Here is a 22,225-nt window from a genome sequence, read left to right on the forward strand (position 1 = left end):
CACAGCCAAAAATAAATAAATAAATAAATAAATATTAAAAAAAAAAAAAAGTGAGGCCAAGAATAAAATATTCCAAGGATTTCTGACCACTCTATGCATTATTCAAAATAATTCCAGAGAAATTAGGTGGAAATACATAACCAATTATGCTAACAAAATTTATCTACATTAGGTCTCATAACAGCAATAATTAAGACCCCTATTACAGATACCAAAAGACCCAGACAAAATATAAACTACCTTGACAAGTTGACAAAGTGCCATTTCTTTCAGAAGGCGGTGTACTTGGACTGTTGAAATGATATGAAGTTCCCTGGTTCACGTCATTGTTTGTAAAATTCTTTGAATGGCATGTACAACAACACGACAATGGTACTTCAGCTTTTTTACTTAAGCCTTCATCCACTGGCTTCCCTAAAAATGAAATAACCTCTATTTATAATATTTCTAATTAAAAAAACATTAATCTTCCTCTTCAGCTAGGGTGCGCAACCACCTTATTTTTTGCCCAGGATTGGGAGGTTTCCCAGGATTCAGAATTTCAGTTCTAAAACCAGGAAAGTACCTGGCAAATCTGGACAAGTTGGTCACCCATCCTGCAGCATTAAATTAGGACAGGTGAGAAACACTTATGCCAGAAACATTTATAGAGAAGTTATCAACAATTTACATGATTTACAAAAATCTAATAACAGTCAAAGATTAATAATGTAACAGAGGCACAACCACTTGAGTATTCATTTATATTGAGATATATTAAAATACCAAGTATACCTAAAGTATATTCTTAATTACTGCTATTTCCCTAAATGAAAAATTTGAAAGTTCAATATAAAATAATAATGTAAACACATAAGGGTTAAATCATTCCCACATTATACTTCTATTTCAAAAAACATGTTTCATGATATCATTTCTGATACATGTATCAAAATACATTTTAAAGTCAATATTCAAATTAAATAAAACAGGTAATTTTCAATACTTAAATATAATACAAAATTGTAACAGTTCTATGTGTGCCTACATTGTATAAATATACAATTCATAGATATATAAAAGCTAAATAATTTATTTTATTTTCTATAAACAGTACTGACATTATTTTCCCATCTGCACTACATAAATACTACTAATTTTATTTTCCAGAGTCTCCCATTAAAAATTTATTAACAGATAATCTCATTTTCCCCAAAGATAAACATCAGTAAGAAACAAAATGGACAACCAAAAGCTTATAAAATATTTACTCTTTATTTTTAATAGTCTTACCAGTAGCACAACTATTTCTTTTCAAAAAACATATATATGTGTGTACATATATATACACACATACATACATACACATATACACCCATGGTTAACTTTAAAATCTCCTAATACTTTAGGACAGAGCCATCTAATTATGTAACTAAAATGTGACCAATATTGTATTTCAGATTCATTATGAATATTAGATAGTCTTTCACAAAACTAGACATTTGTTAGCAAATAAAGCTATGGGAAATAATATGAATTCATAAAAACAATATTACAATAAACTTCTGCTTATCTTGCATCCAAACAAGTAGAAAGATCAACTAGAATTTTTCTTTTTTATGTATTCCATTTTCTAATGTTGTGAGATAAGCAACTATATTAAAGGATTTACTCAAAAAAAGCAATTATTTGTACTGATATGCTACATAATCATGACAGCCCCATCTCTTGCAACTTTTATATACAAATTATCATCTAATTATTTTCATAATCATTATTATGAAAAATAGTAAAAATAAAATCTGAGATTCTTGTATACACGCTGAATCATCAAATAAAGGACTATCTTATGTTCAAAATTATTTTAGGATTAACTGAACATATTTTGCTATATTGAAACTCTTTTGGAAGATATATAACTGATTATAAAGAAATATCTTAAAAGAGAATATTTAAATTAGCTAGAACATGGTTGAAGCATTCTGGGTAAAAAGTACTTTATTAGATTTTTTTCAGGTCCCAATAAGCAACCTGAAGACATCAAACAACTACTTACCACTAAGAGATTGTTGCCATGCTAAAGCAGAGCAAAGTAAGGCTAAGCTTTTCCCACTCCCTGTGGGGCTCTCCAACAAACAATGCTGCTTACTATTTAATCCTCTGACAATCTACGGACACAAAAACAATTTCAAAAAATCAATAAACAACTTACTTCATTAAAGTCTCTCTCCATAAAACAACAAGTAAAGTTGCATGCACTTCAAGGAACAGAGCAATAGCAGATAGGAGAACTAGAATTTAGTTAAATGTAGACTTTATTCCTTTATATCTCTCCCTAAAATTATGTGAGATTTAAACCATATCAAGCACAAAAGAAATGAAAAGCAATTTGTGCCTTACTTATGCAAGCACCATCATTTCTGTAAAACTAGAATACACTAATATCTTTGATGAAAACTTAATGGGGGATACTGTTGGTGGGAGTGTTACAACCACTCTGTACAGAAATTAACAATTTCTAGTAAAGTTAACGATACTGAACTCCAGCAATCCAGTCCTATGTAAACACCCAAAACCTTTCCCACAGGAACACAAGGAAACATGTATAAGAAAGTTCATAGCAGCACTGTTTATAATTGCAAAATAACGTAAACAACCTAAATGTCTATCAAGAGGAAAATGAGCAAATATAAAATTCTGGTATATTCATACAATGGAATACCATACAGCAATGAAAATGCGTTATCAATCAATAGGGCTACATCTTAAAAATGTTAGACAAGGGAACAAGGTCATGAGGAAAGGAGGGCTTGGTGTGCTGCTGCCATTTCTTCTGCCTTCAGTCTCTGCGCCTTCCACAGGCTTCCAACAGCGCTACGTTGGGACAGAGCATCTGGAGGTTCACAACCTCTGTGGTCCATAGGAGCCACTATGAGGAGGGTCCGGGGAAGAATTTACCATTTTCAGTGGAAAACAAGGGGCGATTACTAGTTACAATGACTTTGTACTTCTGATCTGGATTTGTTTCTCCTTTCTTTATAGTAAGACACCAACTGCTCAAAAAATAATCCATGAAACAGATATGAAGGGGAGCATTTTAAGAGGTGCAATCTCTCTGAAAAAAGGATCCAACTCTTGAACTCAACATACTAGGTACGTCTATAAATAAACTTATGGCATAAATCCTTTAAAAATAATAATAAGAAGAAGGATATTAAGTAAAAAAAAAATCAAGTTCTCCAGAAAGATAAGCATAATATCATATCATTGTGCAAAGTTATAAAAATGTAAAGTATACACTATATTGTTTATGGATACATACCTATGCAATAAAAGTATAAAAACATGGCTAGGAAAGAAAAATAACAAATTCAGGATATTAGTTATCTTGTTACTCATAAACAAGGTATAAAGTAAATATGGCAAAATATTAAGATTTAACAAAGCTGGTAAATTGGTTTACTCAAATTTGTATATTAATTTTCTATATGATTGAAATATCTCAAAAAAATTATGGCGAAAAGTATAGTAGTCTGCGTAGAAGATAGTAAATACTTTCTATTTCAAAGTAATTCAGTAAAGTAAACAGAAGTTCTAAATGAGCTGAGAACATTTTTCAGGATGTTCTCCTTTACCTCCTAATCATAGATATATACAGTTTAGCAGCAATCAGTATTATTTTTCCAAAGGTTAGATGTTCTTCAATGAACCCAGCAAATATTTTCAATCCATTTACTACCTGAGAAAATGTAGTCACAGACTCAATGTATGTTATGAATTATAAGCATCTGTATCTTAATAAAGACTTAAAATAATTGCTGAACAATACTTACAGAATTCATCATAGCAAGCTGTGATGGATAAGCTTTACAAGGAAAGTTAATCTTCACCCCACCAATTGTATACTCAGAACATACTGAAGACATCCTGCTTTACTGGTTACTTCAGATACCTAACTGCAACAGAAATGAAAGTCAATACTGAAACAAACCCATTCAAAGAAAAACAGATACCTGAGACTAGGACAGAAGTCTAGAAACAAAAATTGGAATTAATAAATGTATAAACAAAACAAATGGAAGTAAAAGGATGTCCTACTCTTATAAATCAGTGGTTGAGAGCATGTCTTGGAATCTAACAAATCTGGATTTGCATCCTTATTCTGCCAAAGCTGTGGACCAGGAGTTAGGAAGTAGGTTCTACATCAGGTTCTGACAACAACTCAGATATGTTACCCTGATCATGTCTCTTCACTTCTCTAAACTAAGATCCTTATCTGTAATAATCCGTAATTTAAAAATTGTTGTAAGGAAGAAAGCGCCTTGGCACATGGTAGGTGCTCAGTAATTCTTACTTAAAGGTCCGTAGGGTATAATGGAAAGAAGATGGACTTTGAAGTAAGGCAAGCCTAAATTTGAATTCCACTGTGAATCTCACAGAGCCTGTTTCTTCATCTGTGAAATGGAGATATCCACCTGATAGGGTTTTTATGAAAATTAGCCAGGCACTGACTTAAGAATTAAATATGGTAATGTACAGAATGTGCCTCAACTCCAGCATCTGATACAGAGGAAGTGATCTACTTTAATCCCCACCTCTTGTAAACCACCTTCTCTTAACCTAGGATCCATAGATGTAATTGAAAGGCTGTGATCTCTTGATACTGCATGCAGAAGTTTCTGTGTATGACTGCATTTGTCTGGAGAGAAAGTCCAAAGATTTCTCATTCCCAGAAATACATCCTAAGGAAATAACTGAAAACTGAGGGAAAATGATATACACCGTTATCAAGTGAAAAATTATTTGCAATGGTGAAAAAAAGGTAAATTCGATCTGGGGTTGGAGAGATGGTTAAAATACCAACTCAACAGATTATGAAGCCAATAACAACCATCAACAAAGCTTACGTGTTCCCAAAGAAGTTAAGAACCACTAGTCTAAGGTCTTTTCCAGTTCTAACATTTTGTGTTTCTGTGAAGCTCTGAGAATGAAATTTGGTGGAATCTCACCCCTAAATCTAAACCAACAGCTCAAGGCTGGCCTAGTTACTCAAATATAACTTAGAAACCAATCGACCCCCCCCCCCCCAGTTGCGGCTACAGACATCTCAAAATGGGGAAGCTTCCCCACACACTGAATAAAGGACAAACCAAGATCAGGCTCCCGCCGTCGCCCCCTCCTGCCCAGAGGTAACGCGGGGCCCGGGGCTAATAACAGGCCTCTGTTCCAAGGAGGTAAGCTGCAGTCTCCCCGCTCCCAGGTTTTCTTCCTCACATTCCCTCCTCCCTCGGCAAGTTGGAATCCCCGAGGCCCTGATGATCCAGTCAACCGACGGGCCTGCAAAGCGGGTGGACGAAAGGAGAAGGCACTCTCCTGGCCGACTTCGCGCCCTTCCCGCGAGACAGACTTGCCCGCCCTGAGGAAAACCCAAACAACGCCTACTGCACTCCCACTCACGGGAGAAAAGGAAGCTGAAAACTGCGAGCAACCACAGCGGAGCCCTGGCAGAGAAGAAAGGTCCTAGCCTCTCTTCCTCACCTGGCTGCGACTCCCGGGCCCGGTCGCGGGCTTGCGGCCGCTTTACCTTTTCTGCCTTTCAGCTCTCATCAGTCGCTTGCACAACACTCTCGCAGACGAATTCCCGCCTCCCACCCCCCTCGACTCCCAGCACCAATCGCCGGGCGAGCTCAGACAACCAATCACCCGCCAAGACGAGAAACCAAGCAACCAATCCCGGCTCGAGGTCAGGGGGCGCTCTGGCACCCAACGGAAGCCCCCGCAGTAAGAAAGGACCCAAGCTACTTGGCGGCACCGGAAGGCGATTGCCTCGAGAGTGATGGACTCCCGCAGAGCCCAGGGATTTAAAGGAAAAGAGCCTTCTCCGTTGGACTTTTTGAAACCGGTGATTTAATCCGTGCCTCAGTTTTCTTGGAAACTCTAAGTCTCACATTTAAGGTGTGTAGGCCAACGAAAAGGAAACACCATTAAGCCGCGCCGAGTTCTCTCAGCATTCCTCAGGGGCACCCGATTCAAACTTCCGAACTTTCCGGAAGCCAGAGTATCAGAAAGACCCAGGAGGGAATTGACAGAGTGCTGAGCCAAATTAGGCGAAAAGGTTCGATGACAGCTGGCTACAGAATCTCCTGATAGTCAAGGCTTTCTCAGATACCACGTTCAACCAGAGAAACGCTCTCGAGGTCTCCAGTACCTCCTTTAAGGCTTGTCAGCCTTCTGTCCCTCCTAAGACCAATTTATTCTTTGCCAAGTACACTTCAGTTTCCTCAGAGATAGGGAGTTAACCATGATGTCGCCAAACTGTTGGGTTTTTTTAAACTCTAGCCTAAACTTGGCTCAAATACTAGTGCCCCCAAAAAGCAAAACCTGAGACAGTTTTTCACATCCCGAGAAACCAGTTTGGGACAGAGATTTGCTGCAGGTCGGAGCAGCAAAAGGCGAGTTGATTTGTTTTGCCTCACTTTCAGTTTTACTATATCTTCCCAAAATGACAAAACGTACAATCATAAAAATAAATTCTACCCTTTAATTTAGTAATCTCAGGCTCATAAATTTATCCTAAAGAAGTAATCTAAAAGTAAGAAAAAGTAGTAGTACCTCAGTTGATAATAGTGCCCATTCTGTTCGGAAAAAAATCATTAACTTCCCAGTCTAGTAGTAATAGGGAGATGGTTATATCAATTCAGTCACTCTGGAGCCAATAAAATAATTATAAAAACCGAACAACTTGCAAAAAATTTCCATATAAAGTTAAATGAAAAAAAGCAGATGCCAAACTGGGTATTATGGAATTCCATTATGTGAAAATACATATGCATAAGCAAAGATGAAGGGAAAGTACAAAAAAATGAAATACTGGTAAGACAGTGCTATGGAGGATAATTTATAAAAATAAATCCTTAAAAATACCTTCAAAGTATTATTCTGCTTTTACAATTTTTTTTAAATATCAAAATCTTTTAAGTAACTGCTCCAGGGTAACTACTCTGATTTTCCTCTCCTGAATTCCTAAGGCTCTCAACTGACTCTCACCTTGTATTGCCTTTTGATGTATGTAGCGTAACAAAAAGGGATACACATAGTTTCTGGAGCCAGACAGTCCTGGATTCCAGTCCCTTGAACTGTTCCTTTCAGGTTAACAGTGGTGAAATGAAACACAAAAAACTACAAGTTCATTTGATAAAGAATATGAATGTTTATAAACCAATATTCAAAATAGCTGCACACATCTGTTTTTCACTTGAATAAAAAAAAAATCACATTGTGACAAATGTTATAACCTAAACTTAAAATACATGAATATTAACATTCACTAATATATTTACACATTTTATTTACATCATCAACAAACATGATGAAAAACAGCATATGTTATTATTTTAACACAGCAGGTTTTGACGAGTCTTTGAAAATTGATCCACAAATGTGCACTGCATTTAGTTAGAAAACCTTTTCTGAATTCCTAGAGGTTACCTACTCACACAAGATATTCCAAAGCCTCAGTTTAAACAAAAGAAAACAAAACAGGAGCAGTTGTACTTAATTTTAAAAGGCTACAAAACTGCCTTGTTTAAAAATATGAAAATTCTTATAGTTTGTTTTTAAGTGTACGCTTTTATTTTTTGCATCAAAATTATTTAATTGAACTTTAAGCATCTAATAAAAGTTATAAATACTCTCATCCATGAGACTGTGCACTTCATGATTTGAAACAGATACAAATTAATTCTTATATAATACCCTTTATGAGGTAGGGCCAGCAGTAATCCCGTTTTACACAGAAGGAAAATAAGATGTGACTATTTGCTAGTGAAAAGGCTGAAATTAAATTTCTTTTCTTAAAAACCACAGTTTCTTATTAGCCTGCCTTATTTCTTTTATAAGTGAAGAGGTCTGTTTCAAGTGGGGTGGGAAGGGGGGGTTCATTCAGGTATATCTCAGAAAGCAAAGAGAAGTACCTTCTACACTGGATACTTCATTACGAAAAAAAAATGAGGATTATGGGTTATCTGAATGCATCTACCTAATCAATGGACATTCCTAAAAGAGGACTGCAAAATCCTTCCACAACACAGTATTTTCCCCTTTTTAATTTTTCCTGTGGTCCAAACACTATATATTTTTGTACTTCAAAATCTTCTAGAATTATGATGTGACTTATAATCCTGATGACAAACCAAGAACTTTTTAATCCAGTGGGTTTTATTGCTCTAAACTTTAATTAGATACCAACGTATTTCCCCCCTCTGACCATTATAAAAATAAACTTTAAAAAAACTAAATGAGACATCCTTTCAGGTTCTTCTCTGCACAAAGATGTTTCTGTAAACACTTTTAAACCAGTATCTTAAAATTCCAAATTATTCAAGTATCTCTTTAAACATATGGCTTCATATATTAGTAAAAATTGAAGCAAATATGTAAAATCTTAAAATCCTCATCTGTAATTCCATGAAAATCATTCACAAAAAGCTATTTGCCTTTTTTAAAGCCTTCTCAATACTATTTCTTGAGAAATGGAATTCCATCTTGCATTACTCTTACTTGCATTGCAAGTTTTAGACGTTTCTATTTGGGTATCTAAACTCCTAATTTTTCCTGAATTCTCCCTTCCCTTTTTCTCCCTCTCATCATTGCAACAATATACTCTGTTACTAGCTGACAGGTACATACTAGGGCTACCCACAGACTTATTTTTATAAGAAATTAAATTAAAGGCTTCTTAAATGTGCTCCCAACAGAAAAAGCTCAGCTGCTACAAAAAACATACCAGCAAAGTAGATCCAAAGAACTGCCAATCAAATACAAGCAAGCATAATTCTCAAGAGAGTTCTAAATTGTATTCATGTTGAATTGAATCGTTTTAGTGATTCCAAGACATTACTGTTCCCATTCAGTTTAGCTGTTACAAGATGCAAATTCATGTTGGGTATATGCAGCAAAACAGCTTCATTTTTTTGTTTTAAGTTTTTTTTGTTTTTGTTTAAATTCCACTAACACTCATGTTTATTATTTCAATTATTGTGCTTTCAATACAATGACAGAGCTGTACATCAGGATCCATGCTTCCAGTGTCCCTAGGTCCATTTTTGTAAGATGGATCTTTACAGATTCCAGACCATCCACTTGGTTTCTCCTTTATTTGTTGAAGGCCTAAAAACACAAGGAAAAATAAATAAGGCAAGAAATCTGGAAAGGATTTGGGCCTTTCTGTTTGAGATATTAAAACAACTCTTGAAAATAAGTTACTACTTACGCGTAATAATCGGATCGATGTCTCTTGTCTGAGTGGCAACATCAGAGGCACAGACTTGCCCTATTTGGATCAACAAAGACATAATATCCTCATACAGTGGAGGAAATGCTCGACAAAAAGAGACCAAACTTGGCAGAGTTGGCATGAAAAAAGCATATCGCTTAGCCTGTGTTAAAACTGTTAGAAAGAAATAAAACAGAATTTTTCATTTTACAGATACAAATTCAACATACATGACCTATACAATATACTAAGCACCATGCTCTGTGCTGAGGATACTAAGTTTTCTAAGACATGGCCAGCCCCTGCCTTCAGGGAGCTCATAATCTAGTAGTCAGCCATCATCCAACACACAAATGCTTATGTCCAAACACTGTGATAGGTGCACTGCATGCATTGTTTCATTTAATTCTCACAATATTATGAATGAAAAAAGTATTTCTATGATACCTATTTAATATATGAGGAAACTCTTAAATAAACCTTAGAGAGATGAAGAAGCTTCTTCAACTCCAGTTAGCAGTGGAGTTGGGATAGAACTCAAGCAGTGTAAGATCTTAACCACTGCAAATAATTATACCATGAAGTGAATACGATGGAAAGATAAATGAATACATTATTATGGGAGCACTGAGAAAGAATAAGAAATTGACTAAGCCATAACTTTTAAAGGTTGAATTATAGTTCATATCTTTTAGTTTATTTTCATACCATTTTACTTAACAACCTGGAAGGTGGTTAAAATGTTAGGGTATGTTTTAGAACTTAAGGAGACAACTTATATATTTATCTCTTATTTACACAGATGATTATATTTTTCTGTAACTCTAAGCATTTGTAATAGATTGTAACTTGTTTTCTATTGACATAATTATATTCAGAAGGTAGACTTGATTTCCATTTGTAAAATGTGGAATGCTTAGTATATTTACTATAAATCTATATACAGTCATTCACAAAAATGAAAGATACAATTTGCCTACCTACTCATCTCCTCTACACTATACATCACATTTGTCATAGGAAAATTTTCAAAAAGAATAATTCAAAAGATGGCATAACTATTAGTGACACAGAAAACATGGTGTCACTAAATTCAGAAAAAATATGTACTACTTTATGTTAGAAATTTTTGTTATTGATATCGGTTGGCTACACACCTGTTAGCAGAGTTCCCATGACATTGACAGCTAAGCGAGCCACACTGAGTGACTTTGGTAATGCATACTGGATACACAAGTGAGAAAGCAACTGGATAGCAAATATCTGTAACACAAAATCCAAATATTACATGTTTCTGAAGAAGGTCTTTAAGTATGAAAAACTGTAAAATGTTTTCTATAACTAGCAAGAGTAGAGGGACATCAAAATTCTCCTAAAGTTCCAAAATGCTCATTACCTGTTTTTCAAGTTCTGGCTGTGCAATAAGCTCAGGTATGAAATCCAGACAGATGTGCATAGATGGAATACCTGCGACTGTCAGAGGCAAAAGTTCACATGGATAACCCTATCTCAACAAAAAAGGGGGGAAAAGTTAGAAATAAAATAGCTGCAAGTCAAATACAGATAAAAATATAAAGGAAGGTTTCACTTCCTTTATGTAACAGTTGCTCAGAAGGCTACAACGCCCTACATGTTTCCTGGCATTTTACCTCTCTGATGCACTAAAATACAAATAAATTATATGAACACTTTATTAGGCTGAAATCAAATTTTAAAAATCTGGATTTTTCTCCATATTGCAAAGGACCATGATCATTTGCATGACCTCCAGTTTCTAAATGATTCCTATTAATTTAGTACTTCAAAACTACCCCCAAAATAAAGTTCAACCATAAAGAATCATTCTTTGAAACCAGACCTGAAAGTGAACGAGCTTAGCAATGTTGGGATCCGCAATGTACATTTGGTGCAACAGACAACAGATAAGGCACTGAACTTCTCGAAGGTTACAGAGCAAATTGTCTTCTCCTTCCTCCATTCCCTTAGTTGGAGTGCTGGCAGTAATAACACTTTGAACATTCCTTAGCAAGCTGTCTGGATTGACACGCTTTGCCTTCTCATCTTCAGTAGGTAAGCAAATCTCCAAGAGAATCTGGACAGCTGCACTATCCTACAAGCAAATAAAACACAGTGAATTTAAGAAGTTTCTGAGAAGTCTGTTTGAAAACCAAATCTGATTTTGTTTTCACATGAACACATGTGATAAAAATAACAGTTCCTTTAAAAAAACAAAAAGCAAAGAGGTACTTCTAAGAGAAAAAGTGAGCAATCTATAGGCCAGTGGTTCTCATCTTTTTCAGGGCCATGAACCCTTTTAAGAATCTGAAGAAAACTGTATACCCTCTCAGCATAAAAATTAACATATGTAAACAAAGCAACATATGGCATAATTTCAGAGTGGTCACACATCTCTAAGGCAGATACATGAACTCGAGTTTAAGAGCATCTACTACAAGAGTATTCTAATTCAGTGTCGTCCAAAACAGGCCCTAGGGCAAAAAATGACTTCTAGGAAGGAATCTCCTTTCCTTCCTCTTAAATTCCTACTTCTCCCAGGACCCTATCTTGTATTCCCCTCTTTTTCTCACCTCTGAAGATGGTGGTTCATAATTAATGCCTACAAGTCACTCCCCAAAGCTCTTTTTCCTTTTAATTTGAAGATAGGCTCTTTAAGGCTCTGGAAAGATTCTGCCTTACCATCCATTCCACCTGTACAACTCATTATTGCTCAGTCTACAAGCTTGAGTGCCATTTCATAGAAAAGTAGTTTCTTGAGGGGTGATCTACTTAATGCCCCTGCCTATAAAGGAGAGCTATAATCACTCGCATCTAGCAGGAAGAAGGAAAAAGAAAATGAATACATAACATGCATCTCTGAAAGACTGCCACTGCCTGGGATAGAAGAAAACAATTACTCCATCTACCTGTTTAATAACTTGATTATAAACTAAGATTAACCTTACATTATAATCATTTATAAAGTAAACTTTAGTTTATAATCATTCTTGACGGGTTTTGGGTTGTTACTGTTTTATGTTTTTGTTTTTTTTTTTAATAGACTCTGGAGCCAACCTCCCCAAGCTTGAATCCCAGCTTCCCCACTTACTAAATGTATAACCTTGAGCAAGTCACTTAACCTCTCTGGATCTCATTTTCCTAATCTGTAAAAATGGAGATAATACTCCATACCTCATAGGTTGGTTGTAAAGAGTAAATGAGTTAAGATACATAAAAAACTCAGAATAGCACCCACCATATAATAAGCATTCTATAAATGGTAGCTATTACCATCCTCAATCCCTTATCTGAAACTCTGAGGGTCAGATTTATTTTAGAACTCAGATTTTTTTTTTCTGTAATATTATATAACACCTCCAGCAGAGACTAAGGCAGTACATTGTAATCAAATGTATTAATATTTCTGCAACAAAACATACCAACATTCACATTAAGTGGGATAAAGGCCATAAATAGCTTCACATCAATTCAGGTCAAGTTTTGACACAAACGAGGTCACATCAGGTCAGGTTTTTCTGCCAACTGAATTACCAAAAAAAATGCCTCAGTTTTCATAGCTTTTTGGATTTCTGTATTACAGATAAGGGATTGTGGACCTATATTATTACTCTAATTCCCCTTATTGCCAATGAAAAGATTTCAGAAAATATATTTCAAACTAAGAAAACATTTCTACTTTGAAGACCTCAAATTGCTTAACATTCAATCATCTCGCATGTCCTGCATTAGTCAAAAATTACTACCTAAGGCTGCAGTAAATTCTATATTGTTATAAAACTTTTCTAAATATAAACTTTAACTACTTGTGTTGTTACAGTATTATCACTTCCTGACATTTTATTTTATATATATATATATATATATATATATACACAGTTCTTGTCTGTCTCCACCATTAGATTTTTTTCCACCATTTGATTTTAAGAAACAAAAGTCTTATATTTTATTAAAATATAAATCTCACTAAAATAGCTATTAAATAAAGCCATGAAGATTATTCCTGATTTTAATAATACAGTCCATCTGATATTCAGAAGCAAAGGTAACACCACTATAATACACCTTCTGTAATAAAAGGAATGTATAATATGTCACCATTGTATATAGAAGGCCATCTATTTAACTGATTATATTAACAGGGAAGCCCTTGGCCTTTCTGACTAAATTTTACTTTATTACCTGAGCAGCCAGTAATGCATTTTTCAATTCCTCTCTGGTAACTTCTGGGCCATCAGTCTGTCCAACTAAACCTATTGTATTATTCTGAGAAAGCCTATCTTGCTCTGCTGTTTCCTTCAGATGAGCACTAAGGTAGGCTTTGGATGCCAGAAGATATCCATTCAACATATGTAGAGTAATATCCATCAGTGGGGGGCATCTAAACACAGAAAGAAGAAAAGAAAAATACATGAGAAAAAATATAAATTTATAAATTAGTCAGAACATGGTCAATCAATTTGAATAATTAGAAAAACCTGAACAGTACCTGAAAACATTGAAAGAGTAGAAAAGTAACACTTTTCCCACTAAAATATTCATTCTCAAAAATGAAAGCTTAATATATATATAATTCTCTGTATTTCAAGACTGTATGAATAGTATTATTTATTTCATCTTATCAACTAAAATCAAATATAATACATACCCTAGAAAAAAGGCATTCCTTTTTACAAAAAAATGGCACTACCATTAAATCTCTTAGATATGAGCCTGCAAGGCAGCTGTCCTCAAAGACAAATAGTCTAGGGACTTCCCTGATGGTCCAGTGGTTAAGACTCCACTCTCCCAATGCAGGGGGCATGGGTTTCGATCCCTGGTCAGGGAACTAAGATCCTGCATGCCCCACAGCACAGTCAAAACAAAACAAAACAAAAAATGAATACAGTTATTCATTCCTCAAAAATTGTTATAAATTAAATTTAAATGATAATAGATATAAGAATTAAATGTAAAAAAGGAAACCAAAAAAGATAAATCAGTAACCACTAAAATATTAAAAGCCAAGCCCTTAGAAAAACCTGACAATGCCACTTCCCAGCCTATCACAGACTGAGTATGTGCGCATAAACAGGCAGTACAGCTTTGGTTTTAACTGTGAAACACTGGAAATGTCAATACTTTTTCTGAAATGTTCAAATTTTCTATAGTAAACATGCATGTATTAATAGTGGAAAAAAAACATGTCAATGGTTAAATAAACCATGGCAATATTCCCAAAACTGAAGATAAGAATCACCTGGAGTATTTATTTAAAAAAAAAAAAATCCTAAACTCCATCAGACATTCTGAATCAGAGTTTGTAGAGGCCTGTATATATGGAATACCATGTAGCAGTTAAAACAATGAGATGGAACTATGCATACTAATATGGAAAACATGTTGAGAATGGTAAGTACTTTAAAAAAAAAAACAAAATAGAGCCTACCAAAAACCACTTAACGTTTTTTTAACACCACCCGAAACAAAAAAGTAAATATTTGTTTATAAATTTGTAAATACACAGAAAGTGAAGCTACATATGACAATAAAGTTTCCTCTGGAGATGGAACTGGGATTGGTCAATAGTTCAAAGAGGAACTTTGCTTTAAAAATGGCAGCAGGGTAGATATGAGAGAACAAGACTTTTCACTGTACACCTTTTCCTTGTTAATCTTCTTGTTTGTGCACTTATTAATGTATATAATGAAAACTTTCATGCACACATAAAAAAGGGAATATTATAATGAACCTCTAAGAACTCATCACCCAGCAGCAACAGTTATCGACACATCGCTAGTCTTATTTCACCCATACCCCACCATCCACTTTCCCACCATCACCAATGGTTAGTTCAAAGCAAATCCAAAATGTCATATCTTTTCATATTGTTTGACATTTTTAAAAACCACCTAAATGATCACTTAGAAAAAATCAAATTTTAAAAAATGAACAAAATTAAAGGCAAAACAATAGAACAATAAAAGAAAAAACTGCACTCTATATACAAAGAGCTGATATCCTTTATACATAAAGAGCTCTTTAAATCAAAAAAGGTAAGCATTCTAATACAAAACTAGGCTAAATGTAAAGAAGAAATACCAATAGCCAATAAGTATATTAAAATATTCAATCTAAGAAAAATATAAATTAAAATGGGAATCGATTTTTCACTTATCAAATTGGAAAAATTACATACAACAGTGTAGGAAAGTGTACAACATCAAACATCACTATAGGAATGTAAACAGGTTCAGCCATTCTGAGTGGCAGAATGAGAACATGAATCAAAAGACTTAAAAATAAGCATGTTCCTTTTGCCTCAATAATTCCATTTTTAAGAATCATTTCTAAGGAAATACTCAGTACACAATAGTTACCACAGCACTATCAATAATAACAAAAAATGGAAATAAACAAAATATCCAACAATAGGGAACTGAATTAAGCATAGCATATCTATGTGGACTACTATGTAGCCAATTAACATAAGAATATCTATTAACATGAGAAAAGGTTCACAAGTTGTTAAGTGAAAGATCTAGGCTACAAAAACATTTCATACATTATGATACCATAATTTAACAGCCTCCTGAACAACTGCGGGTGATTTAGGTGAAAGGTTACCTACTTAAGTGGATTTTTAACACTGATAAATTGTTTTAGAAATGGCTCTTCTCTAGAAGTGTTATTTACTGTTGTTTTCTTTTTATTAAATAGATACTTAATGTCATTTATACTGTTTATTCTTCTGATTCCTCTTCCCTCTGAGACCTTGATCTCACCAAACCATATTTGGCTGATTCTGCAGATTTTGCCACTTCAAGAATTTCATCCCCAGGGTTAAAGACAGATGAGTATATTACTGTATCCTAGTTACTCTTCTTTACTCCAGTTTCTTTCCCCTCTGAACTATCTTGTGTGAACTGTCTCTTCGTAAGTTACCACCTAAATGACCTCTTCAGCCTAACATTCAAGGCCCTCCATAGCCTGACCTTAACCTAACATTCCAACTCTAAAGTATGTTCTCAAAAACTAAGCCTTCCACTCAAGACTTTTTCACTCTTGCTTTTACACTTTTGCTCACACTATTCTTTTCCTCACAATACCTTCCTTGACCTCTTATGCCCCATCGTTACAGTATCTGTTCATCTAAACCCTATTTCTATACTTCAAAATACTACTCAAGTCTCACTTCCTCCTGAAACTTTTAACACCATTCATTTACTGTACCATTCATCTGCACATGACCATGTTATCTAACTTTTCAGGTATTTATCTTATTTCCCGATACAAGTGATAAACACTTTAAAGGCAGACCCCTCAACTTGTATATCTTTGTTACTATTTAGCTTAGCAATAGAAATTCAAATATTAATGATGTGAATTAATTAATCCCACCTCTTGAGGTGAAGCTACTTCAAAGCAACTGATTAAGTTAAGCAATTGGCAAGGAAATATAGACAAATGTGGAATCAATAAAGCTAACATCACAATTAAGGATTCCAAAAGGATCACAATTTTAATGCATGTAATGATTCATAATAAACCAGTTTTTTAAAAGCTTTTTTCAACAATGCTACGAGAAATAGTATCATTTTTCACTATCTTGACTCTGAGAGAAAGAATAGCCCACTATTGAGAGCTGCCAAAACCAAAGATGGCATTTTGTTAAGGCTAGGTTTATTAACCACATATTAAACTGAAGTTCATGAATATAGACAACCAAAAAAAACCCAAAAACCTCACAGGTCATACTGCCAAGTTACCTGCAAGAACACGAAGATATAAGTTTAAACTGAATTTTTTCAATTTCCTTTGACTCTCCAAAGCATAACTCTGTAGTAAAAACGAACTCAAATGACACATACCTGTACACCCTCTGGTCACATCTTAGCACAATGAGAGGATCTATCATCAGATCATTCTGAGTATACTTCTGCTGTCGTACAAACTTTATTGACGGTTGAAGTGCATTAACTGTCATTACCCACAGCCTGATGAGAAAATAATCATATGTTCAAAAATAGCTATATCATAATTGAAACCTGTAGCCACCATCCAGTTCCTTTTATCTTAGAATGATATAGTCAGGAAAAAAATTAGAGAACAGGTGTAAATGAACTTGGAAAAATTAAAACTACAGAAATCTAACCTATTATTATGTTTCTAAAACAAATGAAGATAAAACAATAAAAGTAGTTTCAAAAATCTTCACAGTTGTAAGGGAATAATCATGGCATATAAAATCAGAATCTGAATTAAAACCTCAGTTATACCATACTTGCTATATGACTCTGTGTAAGTCATGAAGCCTATCTGAACTGTTTCCTCCTCTGTAAAATATGAATATAATACCTGTAAATGAAATGATATCCACCAAAGCACTTTGAAACTGTAACTGGCCCCATAAATTACTGTTCTACATTTATCATCATAGAATCTAAATATGAGATGCCACTTTGAGATTAAACATCAATAGACTATAAAAGTGGTTACTAACCTAACTACACATCAGAATTACTGAAGAATATGCCAGTATGTAGGGTGTCTGACCTCTTACAGCGAAGCCCAGGAGTCCACCAGCTCCACCTCACACACACAGCTTGCCCACTCTTCAATGAGTGGATAGTCAACAATCATCAGACATTTAAAGAAAGTTTCTACTTTGAAAAAGATTAAAATATACAAACAGAAAGAAAGGAATGCCAAAGAAATAGAGAATATAGAGATGAGAAGAAAAAAACATTCTTAAACCTATAATTAATTTCCTTAAAGGACAGAATATTTCGTATATGAAACAAGAATAGGAGGCATTTATAGATTCTCAGATAAGAAAGAGCTCTTAGAAATTAAGATTATAACAGAAATATTTTAAATTCAAAGGAAAGATCAGAAGATATCATAGAGGAAATATCCAGAAAATGTACATAAAAGAGAAATTTAAAAATAGAGAAAAAAGGAGAAAATCAGAGTAAGTTCAAGAGGTTTAAAATCCAAATTGCAAAAAATTCCAGAAAACAGAGGGAAAGAAATTATTGAAGAAAAAAAAAAAAATACAAGAAACTGTCCTAGAAGTGAAGACATCAGCATTAGTCCCCTGACAAAAAAAAAAAAGGCCAACCAAGTGCCCAGCACCATGAATTAAAAAACACCCAAACCAAAATGTATCATCATGAAATTTCAGAAACAATGAAAAAGAACCTAAAACCTTTAAGAGAAAAAACAATGGTCACATACAAAGGACTGGGAATTGGTATAAGATTAGATTACTCAAAAGCAATCAGGAAAGCTCTAATTACTTCAATAGAATAAAGCTTTCAAATTGCTAAGAGGAAAAATAAGCTAGAATTCTACACCTAGCCTAATATCAATCACATGTGAGGGGAAGAATAAAAACCTTTTCACATATGAAAGCCTCAAAAAAAAAAAAAAAATTCCCAAACACCTTTCCCAGGAACCAACTTGAGCATTAGTTCCACTCACTGAAATAAGGAACTAAATCAAGAAAGAGAAAAACACGGACTCAAACCAAGAGACAAAGCCATTCCAGATGGCTACTGTGAGTGTCCCAGATTGAAGCATAAGGGTGGAAAGATCTGAAAGGAAGGTTTCCAAGGAAAAATGTTACTAATATGTTACCTGATGTGTTAACCACTAACTAATATAAATTTCCACTCAATAATAGAGTTTGAGAGTGAACTGGTTACTGATACCAAAAAAAAAAAAAAAAAAAAACCTGAACAATTGGAAAAGAGGCAAACAACTCAGGGTTTGTATGTGGGGTATGAAGGAGGGCAGTTGTTTAAGAGAGAAATTGTAATCAAAGGATAACATATATATCAACTATAAAAAACACTTATGTAGTCATAATAATATGCACACTGAATATTTCTTTAACCAAAAATTCTGATATAACTGTGTTGGGAGAAATGGAGGAAGGGAGAATATATGGATGAAGAGGGACTCACAGGGGAAGCAAGTAAGAGTGCTAAACCTTCATCTTGTATGAAGGATTTTGTAGGAAGTCAAAAGATAATTTCTAAATTGGAAAGTCAGGAAATCATAGTAATTATAAGCATATGATTGAGATACATGGTGGGACATAAATGCCAGAATTAAAAGATAAAGGAGCTGAGAATAATTGTCTCTGAGGATCAATAGTCTAAAATGGGAAGGTGGGGGAAGACCTTATACACTATTTAACTTACGTGCATTTATTAATTTGATATAAGTAAAAATCAAACTTAAAAAGTATAAATATTCCCAGACCTACTGAATCAGCATCTCAGGTAAGTCAAGTCCAGCCCAGCATTTGTTCCTAGAGCAGACCAAGTGTTCTTGATGCAGTCTATGGAACAGCAGCGACCCACCTGACTAAAGACAAAATACTGAATCCAGCGTTCCACTCTGATTTAACTGGCATGGGTTACAACTTGGGGATCAGGAGTTTTAAAAGCTCCCCAGGTGATTTTAATGTACAGCAAAATTTGGAGCCACTGCAATGATGCAAGACACAATGGTAATCTAAATCACGATTAGCCACAGATGACTCTACATGAGAACTCCCTTTTAAAGAACTTTCTCAAGTTGGAAATACTTGAAGGTTTCTCTGTTTCTTAAGATAGAGTTTATTCTTTTCCTTAAAGTTATAACAACTCTTTAATTAGTGGTCTTCAGAAAGGATTTATATTGTCAAAAAGTTTTTTTTTTAACAATTTTTTTCAACATTTAAGTTTAAGTTATTGTATACAATCACTGCTATACACTTATCTATTACATGTAACAATACACTGAAATTACCTTCTAGGCATCACAGTATTAAGAACCATCCATAGTTTATTGACCGTTTGAAGAATTCGCCTCGGAACCCCTGAATTCAACAGCTGATTCATATTGGATGTTAATACTTCTGCATATGGTATAAGTTCACTGGCAGAGAGTAGAGTCAAGTGTTCTAGAATCTGCATCACTTGTGTGTGACTTACTGGGACAGCTGAAAATGCTAAAAGGAAAACTTCACAGTCATAATCTAAATACTATACAGCTTACCAAATAGGAAGTAATATTGCTCTATCAAACTATAGGCGAAACAAATCAAGAAAACAGTATTGCTTTAAAAAAAGTAAAACTTTCCATTCTAGCCATAGTTGTGGGTATACTTAAAATTAGGCCCTTAAGAAAAATTCATGTTAAGTTGCAGTTATTTCATAAAGAACAAAAAATATCTCATTTTAAAAATCACATTAGTGAGAGTGACCCAAAGACAATGATTCACACTGATTTAAAAACTTGACTGAAACATGAAAATATACCAAACTATTGCTCTTGGTATTAACATTCATTTGAAAAATTCAAACTTCTTGACACCTTCCTTCGGGTAGCCCTTTATGGGCTGTAAGCAGCTGTTAGTAAAAAATAGCTAGAACCGTGCTCCTTCAATAGAACAGTCACTAACCACTTCTGGCTACTGAGCACTTGAAATGCAGCTAGTCCAAAATGAGACGTGCTGTAAGTATAAAATACATAGACTTAGTATGAAAAAACAGTAAAATATCTAACAGTCTTTTTATATTGATTACGTGATGAAATCATAATATATTAGATATACTGGGTTATACAAAATAATTATTTAATTTTGCCTTTTTTTTAAACTTTTTTAATGTGGCAATATATAGAAAGTTTAAAATTGTATGTGTGGCTCACATCATATTTCTATTTGAAAGTGCTGATCTAGCTTATTTTCCATTACCAGCAGATACATTGTTCTATTCCACAGGACTTATTTCTGACCAGTTTCAGGACTTTCCTAAAACCACATGACCTGTTTAGTGATATAACCTAGAACCTATGAGGAAACAGATGCAAGCATGTCAGAAAAAAATGGTAAAAAATCCTTAAACTCAAAGAGAATTACTTTAAATATATTCACTAAAACCCTGTTATATCTCCAGGAAAATCCTGCGTGATTTTATGATTTTAAGATTTCCACAGGCCTAACACCTCTGTGTACCACTAAAGGGGTAAAAGGCATACCAATTTATTATACCTTCTTGAAGTTGTTTAGGAGAGTGGTTTTTGGCATTGCTAGTCAGGAGCATTCGTCTTAACAGGGCATCAGTCCCTGTGATTTCTTCTTCACAGATCCAGTCATCCACAATGCATAAATGTGGGTAGTTAGTTGCAAGGAGACGAAGTAAAGCAGAATGCAACCCTTGAAAATTTACAAGAAGTCAATTGGATTCTTCATTCTTAAACATCAAAATCTTCTCTCTCTTCTTTCCCCTCTCTCTTCTCCCTTTCATTTACAGCAAGCCAAAGGAATCTGCCCTTCTTATGCATGCATACTACAGCTTAAGAACTTCTGTTCAGTAGCTCAGCCAGGGAATCTGCTTAAAGATCGCCAAGTGAACTGATGCACAGGAAGCTGGAAGCCACTACTTTTGTCAAAAGTTCTCAAGCTTTCTTCCACCTTATCCCAGCATAAAAGTCTCCCATCAGGAAAATTTGTTTGACATAGCGGTAGTTCAAGAGTTGAGTGGGGAGGAGAAAAAGAGAAGGGAAAAGAATGTTCATTTCGGGGAGATCATATATGGTTTGAAAAAGGCCTCACTCAGAAATTCGGATAGGCTTGGTAATTCCCTGGCAGTCCGGTAGTTAGGATGCCACACTTCCACTGCAGGGGCCACGGGTTTGATCCCCGGTAGGGGAACTAGGATCCTGCATGCCGAGCAGCGCGGCCAAAACATAAATAAATAAAAGTTTTAAAAGATTTTAAAAGAAGAAATTCTGATAGGCTTCTACAGGAGAACATGTCCTCTCCTCCAACCCAGCTGAGAATCATTGCTATAGATGAGTGAAATTAAAGTTGCCCAACTTGAGTACCTAAATGTACACTTTATGTGCATTTCCTCATTTCACCCTAACATTCCTAGAAGGTAAGCAATATTGTCTCCATTCTACTATAAGGAAACAGGC

The 22,225-nt window shown here is 34.6% G+C and overlaps 2 protein-coding genes and 1 pseudogene across 13 annotated transcripts in view; 1 reads left to right on the forward strand and 2 right to left on the reverse strand.

Annotated features, from left to right (window-relative positions):
* The window catches only part of BRIP1 (BRCA1 interacting helicase 1), a 208,154-nt gene extending 202,530 nt beyond the window's left edge, over nucleotides 1–5,624 (reverse strand). For 3 of the 8 annotated variants that reach the window (XM_057536508.1, XM_057536507.1, XM_057536501.1), the window contains exons 1-4: nucleotides 5,518–5,624; nucleotides 3,813–3,935; nucleotides 2,036–2,147; nucleotides 241–414 (exon numbers count right to left, since the gene is read on the reverse strand). In XM_057536508.1, coding sequence (XP_057392491.1) covers nucleotides 241–414; nucleotides 2,036–2,147; nucleotides 3,813–3,905 — 379 coding nt within the window. In that variant the 5' untranslated portion in view covers nucleotides 3,906–3,935; nucleotides 5,518–5,624. Of the gene's footprint in view, nucleotides 1–240; nucleotides 415–2,035; nucleotides 2,148–3,812; nucleotides 3,936–5,129; nucleotides 5,325–5,517 lie in introns of those variants that run through there. The other 5 variants (XM_057536502.1, XM_057536503.1, XM_057536505.1 and 2 more) reach the window with 5 other exon arrangements.
* LOC114238842 (cytochrome c oxidase subunit 7C, mitochondrial-like) lies at nucleotides 2,357–3,047 on the forward strand (annotated as a pseudogene).
* Nucleotides 5,625–7,165: 1,541 nt separating the features above from the next.
* INTS2 (integrator complex subunit 2) overlaps nucleotides 7,166–22,225 on the reverse strand; it is a 54,988-nt gene continuing 39,928 nt past the window's right edge. For 4 of the 5 annotated variants that reach the window (XM_057535971.1, XM_007190273.2, XM_057535970.1 and 1 more), the window contains exons 17-25: nucleotides 21,297–21,461; nucleotides 20,051–20,252; nucleotides 17,119–17,244; nucleotides 13,451–13,649; nucleotides 11,112–11,363; nucleotides 10,650–10,757; nucleotides 10,411–10,516; nucleotides 9,251–9,427; nucleotides 7,166–9,147 (exon numbers count right to left, since the gene is read on the reverse strand). In XM_057535971.1, the coding sequence (XP_057391954.1) occupies nucleotides 8,978–9,147; nucleotides 9,251–9,427; nucleotides 10,411–10,516; nucleotides 10,650–10,757; nucleotides 11,112–11,363; nucleotides 13,451–13,649; nucleotides 17,119–17,244; nucleotides 20,051–20,252; nucleotides 21,297–21,461 (1,505 nt within the window). In that variant the 3' untranslated portion in view covers nucleotides 7,166–8,977. The remainder of the gene's footprint in view (nucleotides 9,148–9,250; nucleotides 9,428–10,410; nucleotides 10,517–10,649; nucleotides 10,758–11,111; nucleotides 11,364–13,450; nucleotides 13,650–17,118; nucleotides 17,245–20,050; nucleotides 20,253–21,296; nucleotides 21,462–22,225) is intronic. The other variant, XM_057535972.1, reaches the window with a different exon arrangement.

Source organism: Balaenoptera acutorostrata, chromosome 20 (assembly GCF_949987535.1).
Source record: "Balaenoptera acutorostrata chromosome 20, mBalAcu1.1, whole genome shotgun sequence".
NCBI lineage: Eukaryota > Metazoa > Chordata > Mammalia > Artiodactyla > Balaenopteridae > Balaenoptera > Balaenoptera acutorostrata.